This window comes from Tenrec ecaudatus, chromosome 1, assembly GCF_050624435.1.
Source record: "Tenrec ecaudatus isolate mTenEca1 chromosome 1, mTenEca1.hap1, whole genome shotgun sequence".
Lineage (NCBI taxonomy): Eukaryota > Metazoa > Chordata > Mammalia > Afrosoricida > Tenrecidae > Tenrec > Tenrec ecaudatus.
This window is the reverse complement of record NC_134530.1, coordinates 24,483,698-24,499,131: the sequence shown is the minus strand read 5'-3', so window position 1 is coordinate 24,499,131 and position 15,434 is coordinate 24,483,698. Positions and strand designations below refer to the sequence as shown.

The 15,434-nt window shown below is 54.0% G+C and overlaps 1 protein-coding gene across 1 annotated transcript; it reads left to right on the top strand.

The window, feature by feature from the left end:
* Window positions 1-6: 6 nt before the first annotated feature.
* HAPLN4 (hyaluronan and proteoglycan link protein 4) lies at window positions 7-8,119 on the top strand. Its single transcript, XM_075557091.1, has 6 exons — window positions 7-24; window positions 3,906-4,016; window positions 4,690-4,807; window positions 5,071-5,433; window positions 7,080-7,403; window positions 7,728-8,119. Exons 1-6 carry the CDS (start codon window positions 7-9, stop codon window positions 8,117-8,119), a joined length of 1,326 nt encoding a protein of 441 aa, XP_075413206.1.
* Window positions 8,120-15,434: the final 7,315 nt, after the last annotated feature.

Genomic DNA, 15,434 nt, shown 5'->3' with positions numbered 1-15,434 from the left:
GCCTGAATGTCTGAGGGTGTAAGGGTGAGGGGACCCTCTCCTTAAATCCGGGGAGGCTCCTCTCATCCTGACCAGCATGAACATTGGGAGCTGGAGGTGCTGAGACGGCAGAAGTCTGCCTCTAGTTGGCATACACAGCTTCATCTTCTGATGGAGAAACTGAGGCCCAGAGGAAATGAGAGATCTCCTTATTGAAAAAGAAGGGTCTGCAGGCCCAGCTACATCCATAAATTGTAACGAATAGTCAGGCACAGTTAGTCAGCGCCTACCCTAGACCAAACGAAGGGCCCTGGGGGTCTAGCGGTTACACATCCGGCTCCTAACTGCATGGTCAGTAGCTCAAAACCACCAGCGGCTTCTCGGGAGAAAGGCAGGGTTTCCTACTCCCGTAAAGAGTTACAGTCTCAGACACTCGTAGGGCCAGTTCCACCTTGTCCCGCAGGGGGGTTGCTATGAGTGGGCATTGACTCAATGAATGGCAGTGAGCTTGATTTCTGTTGGTACGTTATACCACGCCAAGGACGGGGCTCATATGCTCTTCCTTGGATCTCACCCCATTTTCCAGATGGGAAAACAGGCGGAAGGCAGGTCTGAAGTCCTGCTTCTTGCATGTGACTGAGCTGGGTATCCGACCCAAACCTATCCCACTATCCAGACCATAATTTTGCCTCTGCAGTTTGGTTGGCTCTTTCTTACTTAAGGGAATGCAAGGCTTGGAGAGGCAGCTGTGGGGTGGGGGTAGCTCACTGTTTCCTTTGGGTGAGGAACCAAGTTCAGAGGTCAAGGGCTTGCCCAGGGTCCCCCAGTACCTGTGGCTGGTTAGCTACCCTGCTCCCTGACTCCACCCATATTTTTTAGGCACCTCCTATATACGAGGGGGTACCCAAAAAGAACTGGAATTGCGCTGGACAGAGCAGAGCTTTCGTAGTACACATCCCCCAACCCACACAAACGCTAGGCAAGCATTGAGCAACTCGCTCTGATTTAGTGCACCCAGTGGCTTCACCTGGGGATGTTCTCTCTGGTCACAGTGAATATTTTTGTAAAAGTTTCACTAGAACCGTGTGTGTGTGTGATGGCCAATTTAAGAGAACAGCATGCGGCTGTGAAATTTTGTTTCCTGCTCAGGAAAAATGCCTCAGAAACTGTTGAGATGTTGAACACAGCTTATAAGGACAGCACTATTGGGAAAACTCAAGTGTAGGAGTGTTTTTCTTATTTCCAAAAAGGTGAAATATCGATTGATGACAAATCTCATGCTGGATGTCGGTCAACTTCCCTAATGGACGAGAATGTTGACTTATAGTGCACCAGGTCAGACTGTTAATCAAGCTTTCTATTTAGAGGTTCTGAAATGATTGCATAACACAGTGCAACCAAAAAAGCCTGATTTGTGGCAGATGGGGACTGGTTTTGCCACCGTGACAATACATCTGCTCACACAGCCAGCTTAGTGGGCCAGTTTTGGGCAAAAAACAGCGTGCCTCTCTTGCCCACGCCCCTTGCTCACCTGACCTCCCTGCTACTTTTTGTTTCCATGGATGCAGAGGGACATAAAAGGACAATGATATGACAACATAGAAGAGGTGACGAAAAAAAATGATGAAGGTGCTATCAGCTATCCAAAGAGATGAGTTTGAAAAATGTTTCCAAGAATGGAATTCCAGATTTGACAAATGTATTAAGTGTAATGCAGAGTACTTTCAAGGTCATAGGTTGTTTTGTAAAAAAATAAAATAAAATGCATAGCTTTGAAAATAAAATTCTAGATTTGGGGGTACCCCCTTGTGTAACTAAGAGGAGCCCTGGTGGTATAGTGGTTACACATTGGACTGCCAATCACAGGGTCAGCAGTTTGAAACGACCAGCTGCTCTGCAGGCGAAAGACAAGGCAAGGCCTTCTACTTCAGTGGAGAGTGACCGGCTCAGAAACTCACAGGGGCATTTCTACCCTGTCCCATTAGGTTGCTATGAGTCGGTTGATGTGATGGCAGTGAGTTTGTTTTTTGTTTATGTATCCAAGCGTCTGGTGGCATAGTGATTTATGTGTTGGGCTGCTAACTGTGAGGTCAGAAGTTCTAAGTCAACAGCAGCCCTGTGGGTGGAGGTAGAGTCAGGGGATGAGGCTGTAGGGTGGCGGGGAGGGAATGAGGCTTTCTACTCCCATAGAGACCTAGTCTTGGAAACGCACAAGAGCAGTTCTAACCTGTCCTATAGAGTTTCTGGGAGTTGGAATCGACTTGATGGCAGTGAGTGAATGAATGGGTTGCTTTATATTTAGGATGGAGCCATCCCTGTGGTGCTGTCCTGTAAGCAATAGGCGTCTAAGCAGGCGGCTGGCAGTTCAAACCCAGGAGCCACTCTGGGAGAAAGATAAGGATGTCTGCTCCCGTAAAGATGAACAGCCTCTGAAATCCTTTATGGGGTGGCTATGAGTCTCGACTCGATGACAGTGGAGCTGGGATGTATCTAGGAGCCCTGGTGGCACAGCGCTTAAAGCACTAGCTGAGAGGTAGGCAGTTCAAACCCAGCCGCTCCTCCATGGGGGAAAGATAATGACCATCGGATGCCCTGAAGATTTCAGACTTGGCAACCCTGAGGGAGGACCTACTCTCCTTGCACTCACTGCCACTGTGTAGCTGCTGACTCAGAGTGACCCCACTGCAGGGCAGAATAGAACTGCCCCTGTGGGTTTCTGAGACGGTAACTCAGTGGTTCTCAACCTTCCTAATGCCATGACCCTTTAATACAATTCCTCATGTTGTGATGACCCCCAACCATAACATTATTTTCATTGCTACTTCATAACTGCCATTTTGCTACTGTTATGAATCATCATGTAAATATCTGATATGCAGGGTGTATTTTCATTGTTACAAATTAATATAAAGCATAGGGATGAATCACAAAAACAACTAATTCTATATTGTGAAATATTTATTTCTAATGACAAATAAATGAAACTTTGTCTTGAAGCATGGTGTAGCATGGGTAACAGTCTTCATGCCGGGTACTCGTATGTGGGCGCATCTGCCTGTGCGCTGACCCGCTTGGAGACAGACAGAGGAGTGGTGTCTCAGTTCCTAAGACAATTGGAAAAATGTGTTTCTGATGGTCTTAGGTGACCCCTGTGAAAGGGTTGTTCGACCCCCAAAGGGGTCAGGACTCACAGGTTGAGAACCACTGCTATAACTCTTTATGGGAATAGAAGGCCCCAGCTTTCTCCTGCAGAGCAGCTGGTGGTTTCGAACTGCTGACCTTGTAATTGGCAACCCAACTCCCAACCCCTCTGCCACCAGGGCTCCTCCTCTAGAAGGCTTTCTGTGAGTTGGAATCAACTTGATGGTGTTGGGTTTGGGTTGGCAATGTCTAGCCGTTGCTTCCTCCTCAAAAGGCTCCACACTCTGTTCTGTTGAGGCGCAAATAGTTCAAGCCTCTCTCAGGTCCCTCAGGGAGCAAGGGACAGAGTTGGGTTTGGATCTGTCACTCTTCAGCCACCCCTATGGCCCTCATCCCAGGCCATCTCTTCCATTCCACGTGTGATCCTTGTAGGGGCTCCCACGCTGCCGAAGGGAGAGCCTTTTGGGTGCCAGAGTCAAGGTCACCCAGTGAAACAGACATGCCCCCTTTACAGGTCTCCTAGCTCCCTGCCCACGCAGGATATCTGAGAGGGAAGATCCCCACCCCCACCGCTTTCTTCACTGCAAAGATGAATCAACTGAGGCCCGGAGAGGTTTCCTTCACTGTCCCAAGGTCAGCAAGTGGGGGCTGCGGTGTCAGGGGACCTGGCTCTGCATTGACCACCCGCGTCCCAGGCCACCCCTCCAGGAAGCTAGCAAGCGAGCAAGCGGCGTTCCCTTTAACGCCACCCTCCCACCCCGCCCGCCCCCCTCCTCCCCTTGCAGGCAGACACCGGGATTGCGCTGCCCGCAGAGACCTGCCCAGATCTTCCTGGGAGTTTGCAGAACGCTGTCCCGCGGCGCGGGGGGCCTCGGCCGGGGCGTGCGGGCAGGATGGTGAGTGGGGGGCTGCGGGACCAGCGGGGAACCATCTCGGTCTCTCTCTTGCCGGGTTCTGTCTCTCTTTGTTTCTGTGTCTCTGGATCTGAGTCTTTCGGAGTTTCTTTCCCCGTGTCTGCCTTGCCCCATCCTCTTCTATCTCGCCCCCTCTTCCGTCTCTCTCTTTCGCTGTCTCCCTCCCCCTTTCTCTTCTCCCCTCTCCCCCTAACTTGCTCTGCTGTCTGTTACCGTGACCCTCTCCCTCCGTGTCCCTTGCCCTGTTCTCGTCCGCTCTTGGATCTCGCCCTCTCGCCTCCCCTCCGTGTGGCCTTTTCGCTCTCCCGGAGTCTCTTCTCTCCGTCTCTGCCCCCCACCCCCCGCCGGCCCCGTTTGCTGCAGTCTCCTGGCGCACGGATAACCTTGCCGCCGCGGCTCCGCTCCGGGCTCCAGCTCCTCCCCATCCCCCCGTCCCCCAGCCCCGGGCCTGGGCTCCGAATGACTGACTTAGGGGGAGGCAGGGAGCGTCCCTGGGCCTTGGGTGTGAGGGTCCCGGAACAGATGTGGGGGTGCGGGGTGCAGTCTTCTTTGGAGATTCCTCTGGTCCCCTCCCTGGAGGTCTGTCCGGTACTGAGGTCCCCGCCGCGAGGCAGGGAGGCCCACAGGCGGGCCAACCTGCGCACCCACCTCCCAGGTGTGTGCCCGGGCGGCCCGCGGGCCCCGCGTGCTCTGGGCTGCGACCTGGGGGCTCCTGCTGCTCGCAGTCCCCAAGGAGGCGCAACGCGGCCGGAAGAAAGTCGTGCACGTGCTGGGTGAGTAGGAGCCGCGGGCAGAGGTCTGGCCCCGCAGGGGTCGGGAAGGCACCCCCTAAATTGCGGCCTAGAGTAAGTTCCGGGTGCGTGGTGGAGGTAGGACGTCACTGCTGGCCACGGCACCCGGCCTCGCCCACCTCGGAGCCACCTCCTTTCCGAATCCCCCTTGCAGCTCCTCTGTCTCTCCAGTCCCTCCCCAGCCCGCCTCTCCTGGAGCCCCGCCCCCCGCCCCACCTCCCTGATGACCGTTCTGTCGCCTGCAGAGGGCGAGTCAGGCTCGGTGGTGGTGCAGACCGCACCCGGGCAGGTGGTCAGCCACCGGGGTGGCACCATCGTCCTGCCCTGCCGCTACCACTACGAGGCAGCTGCCGACGGCCACGACGACATCCGCCTTAAGTGGACCAAGGTGGTGGACCCTCTGGCCTTCGCTGATGTCTTCGTGGCGCTGGGTCCCCAGCACCGGGCGTTCGGCAGCTACCGAGGGCGGGCCGAGCTGCAGGGTGACGGGCCTGGGGACGCCTCGCTGGTCCTCCGCAACGTTACGCTGCAGGACTACGGACGCTATGAGTGCGAGGTCACCAATGAGCTGGAGGATGACACCGGCATGGTCAAGCTGGACCTGGAAGGTAAACAGACCAGAAAGGAATACAGAGGCTTTGCCGGAGTAAGACACTGTTTCTCCCCTAGGGCAACTAGATCCCCAGGGGGACGCTGGCAAGGCCTGGGGATTTTTTTCAGTTGTTACACTTGACTGGAGGGGCTTTGCTACTGGCCTTTGGTGAACTAAGGCTCGAATGCCCTCCACCTAAAATTTTTCTCATCCAAAATGTCAATAGTACCAAGGGGGACAAAGCTTGGGGTAGGGTAGGCTTCAGGCACAGTAAACTCCAGGTGCTCACACCATGTCAGGATTCGTGTGTGGTGTGGGGGAGGGATTCTCATCAGGCAGGAACCAAAAACACTAGTTCCTGTGCCTTTATTCCCACTTCAGCAATTACTTTCCTCAGAGCTCCAGCTAAGATCCCAGAGTTGTTCCTCATTGGCCCACCTTGAATCATATATCTACGTGTGAGCCAATCGCTGTGGATGGGAAAGGGGGATGGTCTGATTGGTTGACTGTGGAGGTAGGTGGGATCCTTCTCACTTGGTTTGCTTTTATTACAATCCAGCTTAGAAGGTTCGGAACCGGACTCTGTTAAGTAGTGAACTAGCAGCAAGAGCAGCAGAAAGAGGGAGAGGGAAAGAAAACAAAAGCAAACAGAAAAACCCACTGCCATCAAGCTGATTCGGGCTTGTGCTACTATGGGATTTCTAAGGTTGGAAATCTTTAGGGAAGCAGATAGCTTCACCTCTGTCCTGTGGAACCAGCTGGTAGGTTTGACCTGCCAACCTCGAGGTGAGCAGCCCGGCGCCTTACCCACAGCACCACCAGGTTCCTGAGTAGCAGAAGCTCTCCTTGACCAGTGTGTTCCGTGTGTTAGGTGCATGGTTGAAGAGCTTTGGAAATTTTATTTTTGTTAATTTTGGAGGAGATGTTCAATAGATGGCGGATTGGCTGGGAAGATTGAGCCTTGCAAAGTGCTTGTTAAAGAATGGTGGAATTGGGATTCAAACCCCGGGCTGTCAAGGCTCAAGGTCTTCTCTCTGCTGAGAAAATCCATCTCAAACCCAAGCGCTGCCTCTCAAACACAAGACAGCCAGAGCTCGGGTGAGCTGAGTTGATTGTGAATCTGAGGAGAATCACAGCCCAGGGTCATAAGAAGGGAAGACCAATTAGAACCAAGGAGCCTCTGGTGATGCTGAGGACCAAAGGGGTTTTCACCCAGGGCCAGCCTTCCTGGGGCTCCTACTCTGGGGAGTCCCACTCGAGCTCCGTGGGGGTCAAGGCTGGACCAGAAGGAAAGACCCAAGGGTGGAGGAACACAGAGAAAAGCATACATGAGTAGATTCTAATAGAGATGGGTTGTGAGAACTGGGTTTTGAAGGATGAGTAGGAGTTCAACAACAGAAGGTCTAGTAGAGACACCAGCATTAGCAATGCCTCCAAAAGTGGGAAAGGGTGGACATTATTAAGTCTATTAAATGCTTAGGTTAAGAGAGTCCCAAACTTAAGAATGGGAGCCAGGGGGCATGTGAGCCTGGGCAAGGTGTGGCCAGATCTGAGGCCAAACCCAAGGATAAAAATCCAAGGGCCTCTGTGCGTCGGGCTCCTCTGTGGTGAGGCGGGTATGGGCAGCTGGGAGTCAGGCTGACCCCCTTCCATCCCCCGCAGGCGTGGTCTTCCCCTACCACCCCCGTGGGGGCCGCTACAAATTGACCTTCGTTGAGGCTCAGCGTGCTTGCGCCGAGCAGGATGGCATTCTGGCCTCGGCCGAGCAGCTGCACGCAGCCTGGCGCGACGGCCTGGACTGGTGCAATGCAGGCTGGCTTCGCGACGGTTCCGTGCAGTACCCGGTGAGCCAGCCCCGGGAGCCCTGCGGTGGGGCCATGAGTCCCGGAGCCAGTGGCAGCATCTCCGGGGGCGTGCGCAACTACGGCTACCGCCATAACGCCGAGGAGCGCTACGATGCCTTCTGTTTCACCTCCAATCTCCCGGGTGCGTAGGTCCTAAGAGGAGGCCCCGCCCAGCATGCCCAGTCCCCCTCCCCTCAGAATGCAAGGCCCCACCCTCAGCGGACCCGACTCGTAGAGCGCCATTGCCCGGAAGTCGAACTCTGCTGGGCACTGAAACTGCCCTGGCTGAGGTCAGGTCCCCTGTAGGTGTGTAAGTTACCCCCGAAGCTGTGGATGCTGAGGTCAGGGGCCCGGGATACAGAGGGGTGTAAGAATCATTAGTCCCCGAGGCCGGGATCGCCTGCTACAAAGGGTCCTGGCTCCAGGATTCTGGGCTCAACCCTAATCGCCTCTCCGCCCCCCGCAGGGCGCGTGTTCTTCCTGAAGCCCCTGCGGCCCGTGCCCTTCAAGGAGGCGGCGCGGGCGTGTGCGGCTCGCGGCGCGGCCGTTGCCAAGGTGGGGCAGCTGTTCGCCGCTTGGAAGATGCAGCTGCTGGACCGCTGCACTGCCGGCTGGCTGGCCGACGGGAGCGCGCGCTACCCTATCGTGAACCCGCGTGCGCGCTGCGGGGGCCGCCGGCCTGGCGTGCGCAGCCTGGGCTTCCCAGATGCGGCGCGCCGCCTCTTCGGCGTCTACTGTTACCGCGCGCCTGGCGCGCCAGACCCTGCACCTGGCGGCTGGGGCTGGGGCTGGGCGGGCGGCGGCGGCTGGGCGGGAGGCGCTCGAGACCCTGCTGCCTGGACCCCGCTACGCGTCTAGGTCTGGCAGGCGAGGCAACTGGGGCGCCTGGAGACTGGCCGAGCGTCTTGGATCTCCAGGAAGCTGCCCATGCCGCCTGCAGTTCTTGAAGACTCACTATGCCCCTTATAGTCCCTGGTGACCGAATATTCCTCCTGAGGTCCCCTGGAGACTGACTGTACCCCTTGAAGTCCCCTAAACACTTGGTACCCCCAATATCCCTACACCCCCCCCCCCACTTTCTCCAGGAGAGATGGGCCACGCCCCCGAAGGAATCCTGGCGAGGAACTAGAGAGACCATTTCTCCTGAAGGCTGGCTCCGCCTCCTTCGGTCACCTGCAAACAGGCCACCCCCACAGTCACCTGGAGGCTGGACCCCCGGACCATCTGGGCACTGAACAAGGCATTGCTCCCATCAGGAGAGCAAATGGAAACCTGAGGGTACCAGGTGGCCACGCCCTCTGCCCGCCAGTGAGCTGGAGATCGGGTCTCATCTCCTTGAAGCTCCTGAAGATTGGATGAGCAGGCTGTCTCCAGGTTACCTCTCCCGTTTCCCAAGAGACCGCCCTGATGAAGACAGATTGTAACGTCGGTCCCCAGCTGGCTCATGGGACCGCCAGCCACCCCTCTTCTCAGGTGTCTCCCTTGAATGGGAACAAATCTGCCCCACCTGGAAGCTGGCACCCCCTTTCCGGGCTGTCACCAAAGAGACCACCTCCCACCCCTGGGGCCACAGAACCCATAAGGCCTGTTACTGTTACTATGGGGACCAGCCGCCCCGCTTCCCACTGTCACCAAGGAGACTGGCACAGCCTCTACCTGTCACCTTGAGAGACATTCCCCCCCCTTGCTGCATGGCTCACATCCATGGACACAGTACCCCTTCCCCACTGTAACCATGGATACCACACCTATCCCACCTCCCCCTTCCCTCCCTCTAGTCCTATAGCTGCTTCCAGCTATCCTTAGGCTCGGTGGCCTCACTTTCTCCAGCTGCCCCCAGCGTGACCCAGAATGTTGATGCCTCGTTATAACCATGGAAACAGGGTGCCCCTCCCCCAAACTCAACTCCAACACCTCCCCCTTTCCACCCCCCAAGTTCCTCCCCAGGTGGCTTGGACCCACTCACTGTTGCCATGACACCAAACTGATGTGCGAGGTAACAAAGACCTGTTCCCCTAGGCTTTCCTGGGAGACAGGGCCCTGTCCCACCAAACGAGTCCTGAAGGCTGTCAACATTTTCCTCAGGACAGTCGCCTGACTGCTCAGGAACTTCTCCACGGAGGGGCTAATTGCCAGGGGTACTTCCCACCTGCAGACTGCCCCTCAATCCAGGTATCCCTCAGGTATGCCCCATCCAGGCAGCTTCTGCAGACAGCACTGGGCTCAGGGGTTACTGGCCACCTTCTTTCTGCACGTTAACTACCTGCCAGACAGCAGCTGTGCATGAGACACCCACCACTGTTCCTCACAACACCCGCCAGATGGGCAGCGCCATGGTACAGCTGAAGATAAACAGGCGAGTCAGCCCCCCCCCCCCCGAGTTGTGCAAGCAGGGCCCTTGTTCCCTCCCACTGAACGCCATATTCCTCTTTAGACTCCACAGGGGGGATGGGATCTCCCTGAACCTGAACTTCTACTCCAGCTCCAGGGTCTAAAGGGTGATCTGGACAGTGTGAGGAGGCCCCAACTGCACTTTCCATTCGGAGAACCACCTTTGGGGGAGACTTCCAGGGAGACCACCCAGCCCAAGGAGGACCCAGTTCTCTGGTCTCTCTAGGAGTCACCCTGGGATCCTTCTGGGAAGCCATCCTTCATGTCACACCCATCTCTGGGAAATCACCTGGCTTTTGAAACCAGGTGGACTTGGGTTCAGTTCCTCCCCTTGCTCACTGTGTGACCACGTGACAAAGCCTCTCTGCGCCTCGTCTCCTGTTCTGCGCCGTGATTCCAATCAGGCCTGTTCTGAGGTTTTGTGAGTGCAAGGCATATGGTGTGGGCTCAATAAACCTTGGTTTCTTTGATGAATGAGAAAAGGGAGCCACCGGTGAATCATTAATAAATACACGTTGGGTGTGTTTGGTGGTGCCTTGGTGTGCTGTGGAGCACGTCTCTTCGTTCTGAGCCCCCTTCCTCTCCCCACTGCTTTGTCCTCTCCTCTCCCCCATCCTGCCCCCCACTCTCTCCCTGGAGACCCTCCTCCCCTCAGTGGCATCTGCGCTTTCTCAACCCCAAGCTCACAAGCCTGCAAGCACAGAGCAAGTAAGTGGGGTGTGTAGTGTGTGTGTGTAGTGTGTGTGCGTGCGTGTGTGTGTAACTTGGGGATTTAAGACATCAGGAAAGCAGTACAGAAGGCATTGTCGTTTCACCAGGAAAATTCTCACCCTCTACTCAGTAGGCATGGGTTCCAGTTGGAACCTCTCGACACCCATCCATCAGTGCAGATTCGTCTGTTGCAATGCCACTGAGAAGGCTCCCGTGGCACTCCTGACTAAGGAGAACCAGAGAGAAAGGCGTGGTGATCAAGTTGCAAGTGGAAGTCAAGGAAGGCCATGAGCTTGTGCATTTCCCCTGGAGTCCAGGGAAGGTGTGGGCAGAGGAGCATCAGGACGTTTCTGGGATACGAAGTGAGGAGAGCAAAGGGTGTGATCAACCCCTTTGATTGCAGAAGAGGGATGGTCACATAACAACCTTCTTCACCGTGTGCGCTACAGTTTCCAGAGACTCAGACCCTTCTCTGAGGCAGATGGCAGGCCAGCCTCTGTGGTTAGGTTACTTCTAGGTCTCCAAATAGGGAGATGGGAAGGGTTATGGACTGAATGTATCACCCCAAAAGATTATGTCTGAGTCCTAATCTCAAGACCTTGTTTGAAAATCAGGTCTTGAATGAATGAATGAATGAATGAATGAATGAAAATTGGGTCTTTGCAAGATGTTATCAGTTCACATAAGGGGAGATTGGTGTGGGGTGGGTCCTAATCCACTAGGTGTGGTGTCTTACAAACTGAAGAGACATCGGGGAGAGGGCCATGTGATGGAGGAGGGCAGGTGCAGATTTAAGCCAAGGAGTGCCAGAGCCAACTGGGAAAGAGACATGGACCAGAGTCGCTTCTTTCAGAGCTTCCAGAAGAATTGACAGCCGGCAGCCTGATTTCCAAGCCTCAAAAACAGTGAGACAGCACCTTTCTGTTCTCATAAGCCGCTCAACTGGCTTTTACAACTCTGTTACAACAGCCCCCAGGGACATGGTGGTGCCATGCAGGAGGCCCAGGTTTGCTCCCCAGTCAATGCACCTCATGTGCAGCCCCCACCATCGTCTATGGAGGTTCACACACTGCTGTGAAGCTTAGCAAGTTTCAGCGGAGCTTCCAGACTAAGACAGACTAGAGGGAAAGGCCTGTCAACCTCCCTCCAACGGTCAGCCATTGGAAAGCCTAGGCAGAAGAGCAAGGAGGTCCCTTTGGGGATCAAGGTGTGGCCGGCCCAAGCCATGGTATTTCCACTCGTCTCCTATGCATGTGAAAGTGGGACATTGAATAAAGGAGACCACCAAAGAAGGGATGCATTTGAATGACGGCGTTGGTGAAGAAGATTGAAAATGTCATAGCTGGGCAGAAGAACAAACACATCTGTCTTGAAAGATGTACAGCCAGGGTACGAATTAGAGGCAAGGATGGCGAGACTTCCTCTCACGGACTTTGGACCTGTTCTCAGGAGAGACAAGTCCCTGGAGAAGGATATGATGCTTGGTACAGTGGAGGAGCAGTGAAAAAGAGGGAGACCTTCTGTGAGATGGACTGACACCGTGGCCACAGCCGTGGGCTCAAACAGGCAATGTTTCATTCTCTTGTGCAGAGGGTCACTGTGAGTCAGAACCGACTGGACAGCACCTAACAGTAACAACAGCAACATGGATCACAATGGTCTAATTCCAAGTAATCACAGGACAGGGCCTGGCTGGGCCAGGCAGTCATTATGACCTCATGAGTTGGGGCTAACTCATAGCAGCCCTGTCCCCTGAGTATATCAGAAACACTGCCTGTGTCAGTCCAGGTAGACTAGAGAAACAAATTCATAGACACTCATACCTGTCTAAGAAAGGGCTTTCTATACAAGAGCAGTTGAATATTGAGAAAACATCCCAGCCCAGTCCAGATCAAGCCTGATATTAGCCCATATGTCTGATACTAATCTAGAAAGTCCCCCCCTCTTATTTTGCAAGTCCTCTTCAGACTCACGAGACACGTGCAATGACGCTGAATGCAGGAAGATCACAGGCCGGTGGGTGGGAAGTCTTGTGGATCCAGCTGTGTTGTCAGCATCTTGTGGATCCAGCCGTGTTGTCAACATCTGTGGATCCAGCCGGGGGTGGGGGGGGATCTCCACGTGGCTTCTCCAGCTCAGGGCACTAGTATAGTTCCACGTGTCATGTCGGGAACTGAGCAGTCTCTCCCGCTTCCAAGGAGGAAATCCAGGAATTCCCAGAATCCCCAGGGGAAGGCTCAGGAAAGGCCATGCTGACACAGAGGCCTCATTGGCTATCACCTGATTGGTGGGCTAGACTCCACCCCTTCACTCTTAATCGTCTCAAATTGACAAACCATTACAGAAGTAACACACTGCCCAATCGGGTACCATCCTCACAACTGTTGTTATATTTGAGCCTGTTGTCGTGATCTCCAAATTAAGTCCCTCCTAGAGGTGAGTCAACTGACGTATTTCCCCACATGCTCCCCAGAACAGCACCTTGTCACTTTCCTTCGTCAAACTGATTTTTTTTTAAAGTGCTGTCTCGAACACGGTTGCTACTTCCCATTCTTAGTCTATGTGAAGTTGAGTATCTAACTGCCGGCCACACACATCCCACCCACTTTGATCTTAGGAGTAGCTGTGGAGTGAATGCTAAGCCATTTTCAGTCCAGGCATCTCTTCATCATTGATTAGGCAAGGTCACTTACGTTGGATTAGTTTATCCCCTTTTGTTCCTATTCCCCAGTTTACCTTAATGTGCTTTTAAAGATGCTGCCTTGTTTTGTGGCACATATGTTTAGTATAAGAGCCATCTGTATTTCCTATCTATGAGCTTGTATGGTTCCTGAATGCAGTTCCTGAATGAGGAGCCCTTGTTACTGATTTTTGGGAGCTCTTTATAAAGCAACTAATCCTTTGTCTTTGCCTTGAACAGTGATTACCAAAAAGCTTGGCATTTACCTTTTGGCCATGCTGAGGGTATGATTTGGCGCTTTTTTTGTGGTTGTTGTTGCCATTATTCCATTCAGAATAGAACCCAAACTCCTCACAATAGCCCGAATGGCCCTGAGTCTGACCTCACCTCTCCCCGTCCTCCTTCACTCCCTCTACTCAGCCACAACGGCTCCATCCAACTCCCTAATGGCTTCTTTCCCTTCTGCCTAAAACCCGTCCTCTCTTACCTCCTTCTCTAGCTAGCCCTGCTCCTCCGGCCATCGTTGCCCACCAGCACCTCCTTGAGGAGTCTGCCCTTGACCACCCCCGGGGCCATGTCTCTCCCATGTACCACGATGCCCCCAGCACAATGTATGGCTCACGGAGCTGCTCGCTACATCCCTGCTCCATAAAGGAAGGAAGATGCCTGGGGCAGACAGGCAAGTTGAACTGTTAAAAAAATTTATTAAAATGTCCAAGAAGTACATTAATGTCCACAGTGTCAGATACCACAGACCCACAGAACACTGCAGCTCACAGCAAAACCAGCAGAATCCAAGGCTATTCACACACATTCACGCACACTCACACGCATGCCACACACACAGCACACGCAAAACATCCACGCGTCCCTAAGTGAAAGATCAAAAGACAAACCACCCACATTTGAAAAGACCAGCACACCCTCCCATCATGGAGGGGGATGGGTGCAGGGCAAAGGAGACTGGGTGACAGGAGAGGAGGGGGCAAAGGCAGGAAGCATGAACCGAGCCTCCCCACCCCCCAAAAAATTGCATCCCAATTCCCTCCAACAAAGAAAGTCTTTTGTGATGTGGGTGATCAAAGATGGGCTGTTATTGTTATTATTAGCTATATTTTTAAACCAAGACGTATTAACAATGTGAGAAGACAAAAGCCACATGCCTGTAGTTTCAAAACTGCAACCAGATGGTGGGCATGTCTCTAGCAGGGAAGACCTTGGTCACAGAGGAGGGTCCAGGCCACGTCTCTCTATCATCTCCTCCGTGGGCCTTGGTGGGTGGAAGTGAAACCACGTTCCAATCCCTTGCCTGATGTCGAGAGTCATGTGGGGAGCCTGACGGGGGCCTTCATCTCTTCGTGTATCAATTGGGGAGAACAAGGGCTCTTAAGTCAGCAGTCTGTTTACGTGACTTAGAGTGAAGTCTGTCGTCCTGGGTTAAGTCTGTTGCGGCTGCCAACTCATAGTTGTCAGCTAGGATTAGTCTTTCTCAGCAGGGATACAGGCTCAGCCAACAGTCATTTCTCTACAGAGCCCTTCGTGGCTCCTCTGAGGGCCATCCTCCCACTGTGGCTCTCAACACAAATGCGGCTCAATGGAGAGAGGGCAAAGGGCATGAAGGGGCTTTCTTAAAATTGATGAGGGAGCAGGATCCTGGCCTATGGCCGGGAGAAGCCACGGACAGGAAGTAAGGAGGGTTCTTTCTCACTTAAAAAATAAAAACTCAGAGAAGAGTACTTGTGTCTCTGTGTGTGTGTGTGCGCGCGCGCACTTGTTTGGATACTGTGTACCTCTCTACAATATGACCACAGGCAGGTGACTCTACTTCAAGGTTAAGCATCTCTAGGCAGCCAGGTAATGGCTGGGTGAAAGGCTGGGATGGAGGTGGGAGCTGGGCCCAGGGTAGAGGCACCGCTGCTATCAGCTTGAGAGATGGATTCCGGGACTGGGCTAGGAAGCTTGGTACCTCCTTGGTTCAGGAAAGAGGTTCTTTGTCTCCCTGAGAGATGGAGGGGTAAGAAATCAGGGCACCTCAAGCCCCAAACATCCTCTCATCTGTGTGAGTGACTCCCACACATGCAGAACCACCGCATCTCAGCCCTGGACGAGCCGGGAAGGCTGAGCCACACACTTCCCCTCCGTTGCCTAGATATTGCTCTGGTTTTCTGGTCCCGAAATCGGCGGGCACAGAGGGAGGGTGTTCTAAAAAAAATTCAGTAAGTGGGACTGGCACCCTGTGTTTATCCACCAGGACCACAAGCTGAACTTTGGTCCAAGTCCAGGGTGGAGGAAGTACAGCTGCCCCATTCTAGCGGTGTGCTTGTCTAGTCTTCCACGCCCAAGCCAGGGGCCGTGAAGAAAGCCTCCCTCCTGGGGTAAGGATATTGTTCA

What these genes read in the sequence shown, in the direction of transcription:
- HAPLN4 (XM_075557091.1), top strand. An exon ending in GAAAGTCGTGCACGTGCTGG is followed by an intron (nt 4,808 to 5,070) that starts GTGAGTAGGAGC and finishes TGTCGCCTGCAG; the next exon opens with AGGGCGAGTCAGGCTCGGTG. An exon ending in GGTCAAGCTGGACCTGGAAG is followed by an intron (nt 5,434 to 7,079) that starts GTAAACAGACCA and finishes CATCCCCCGCAG; the next exon opens with GCGTGGTCTTCCCCTACCAC.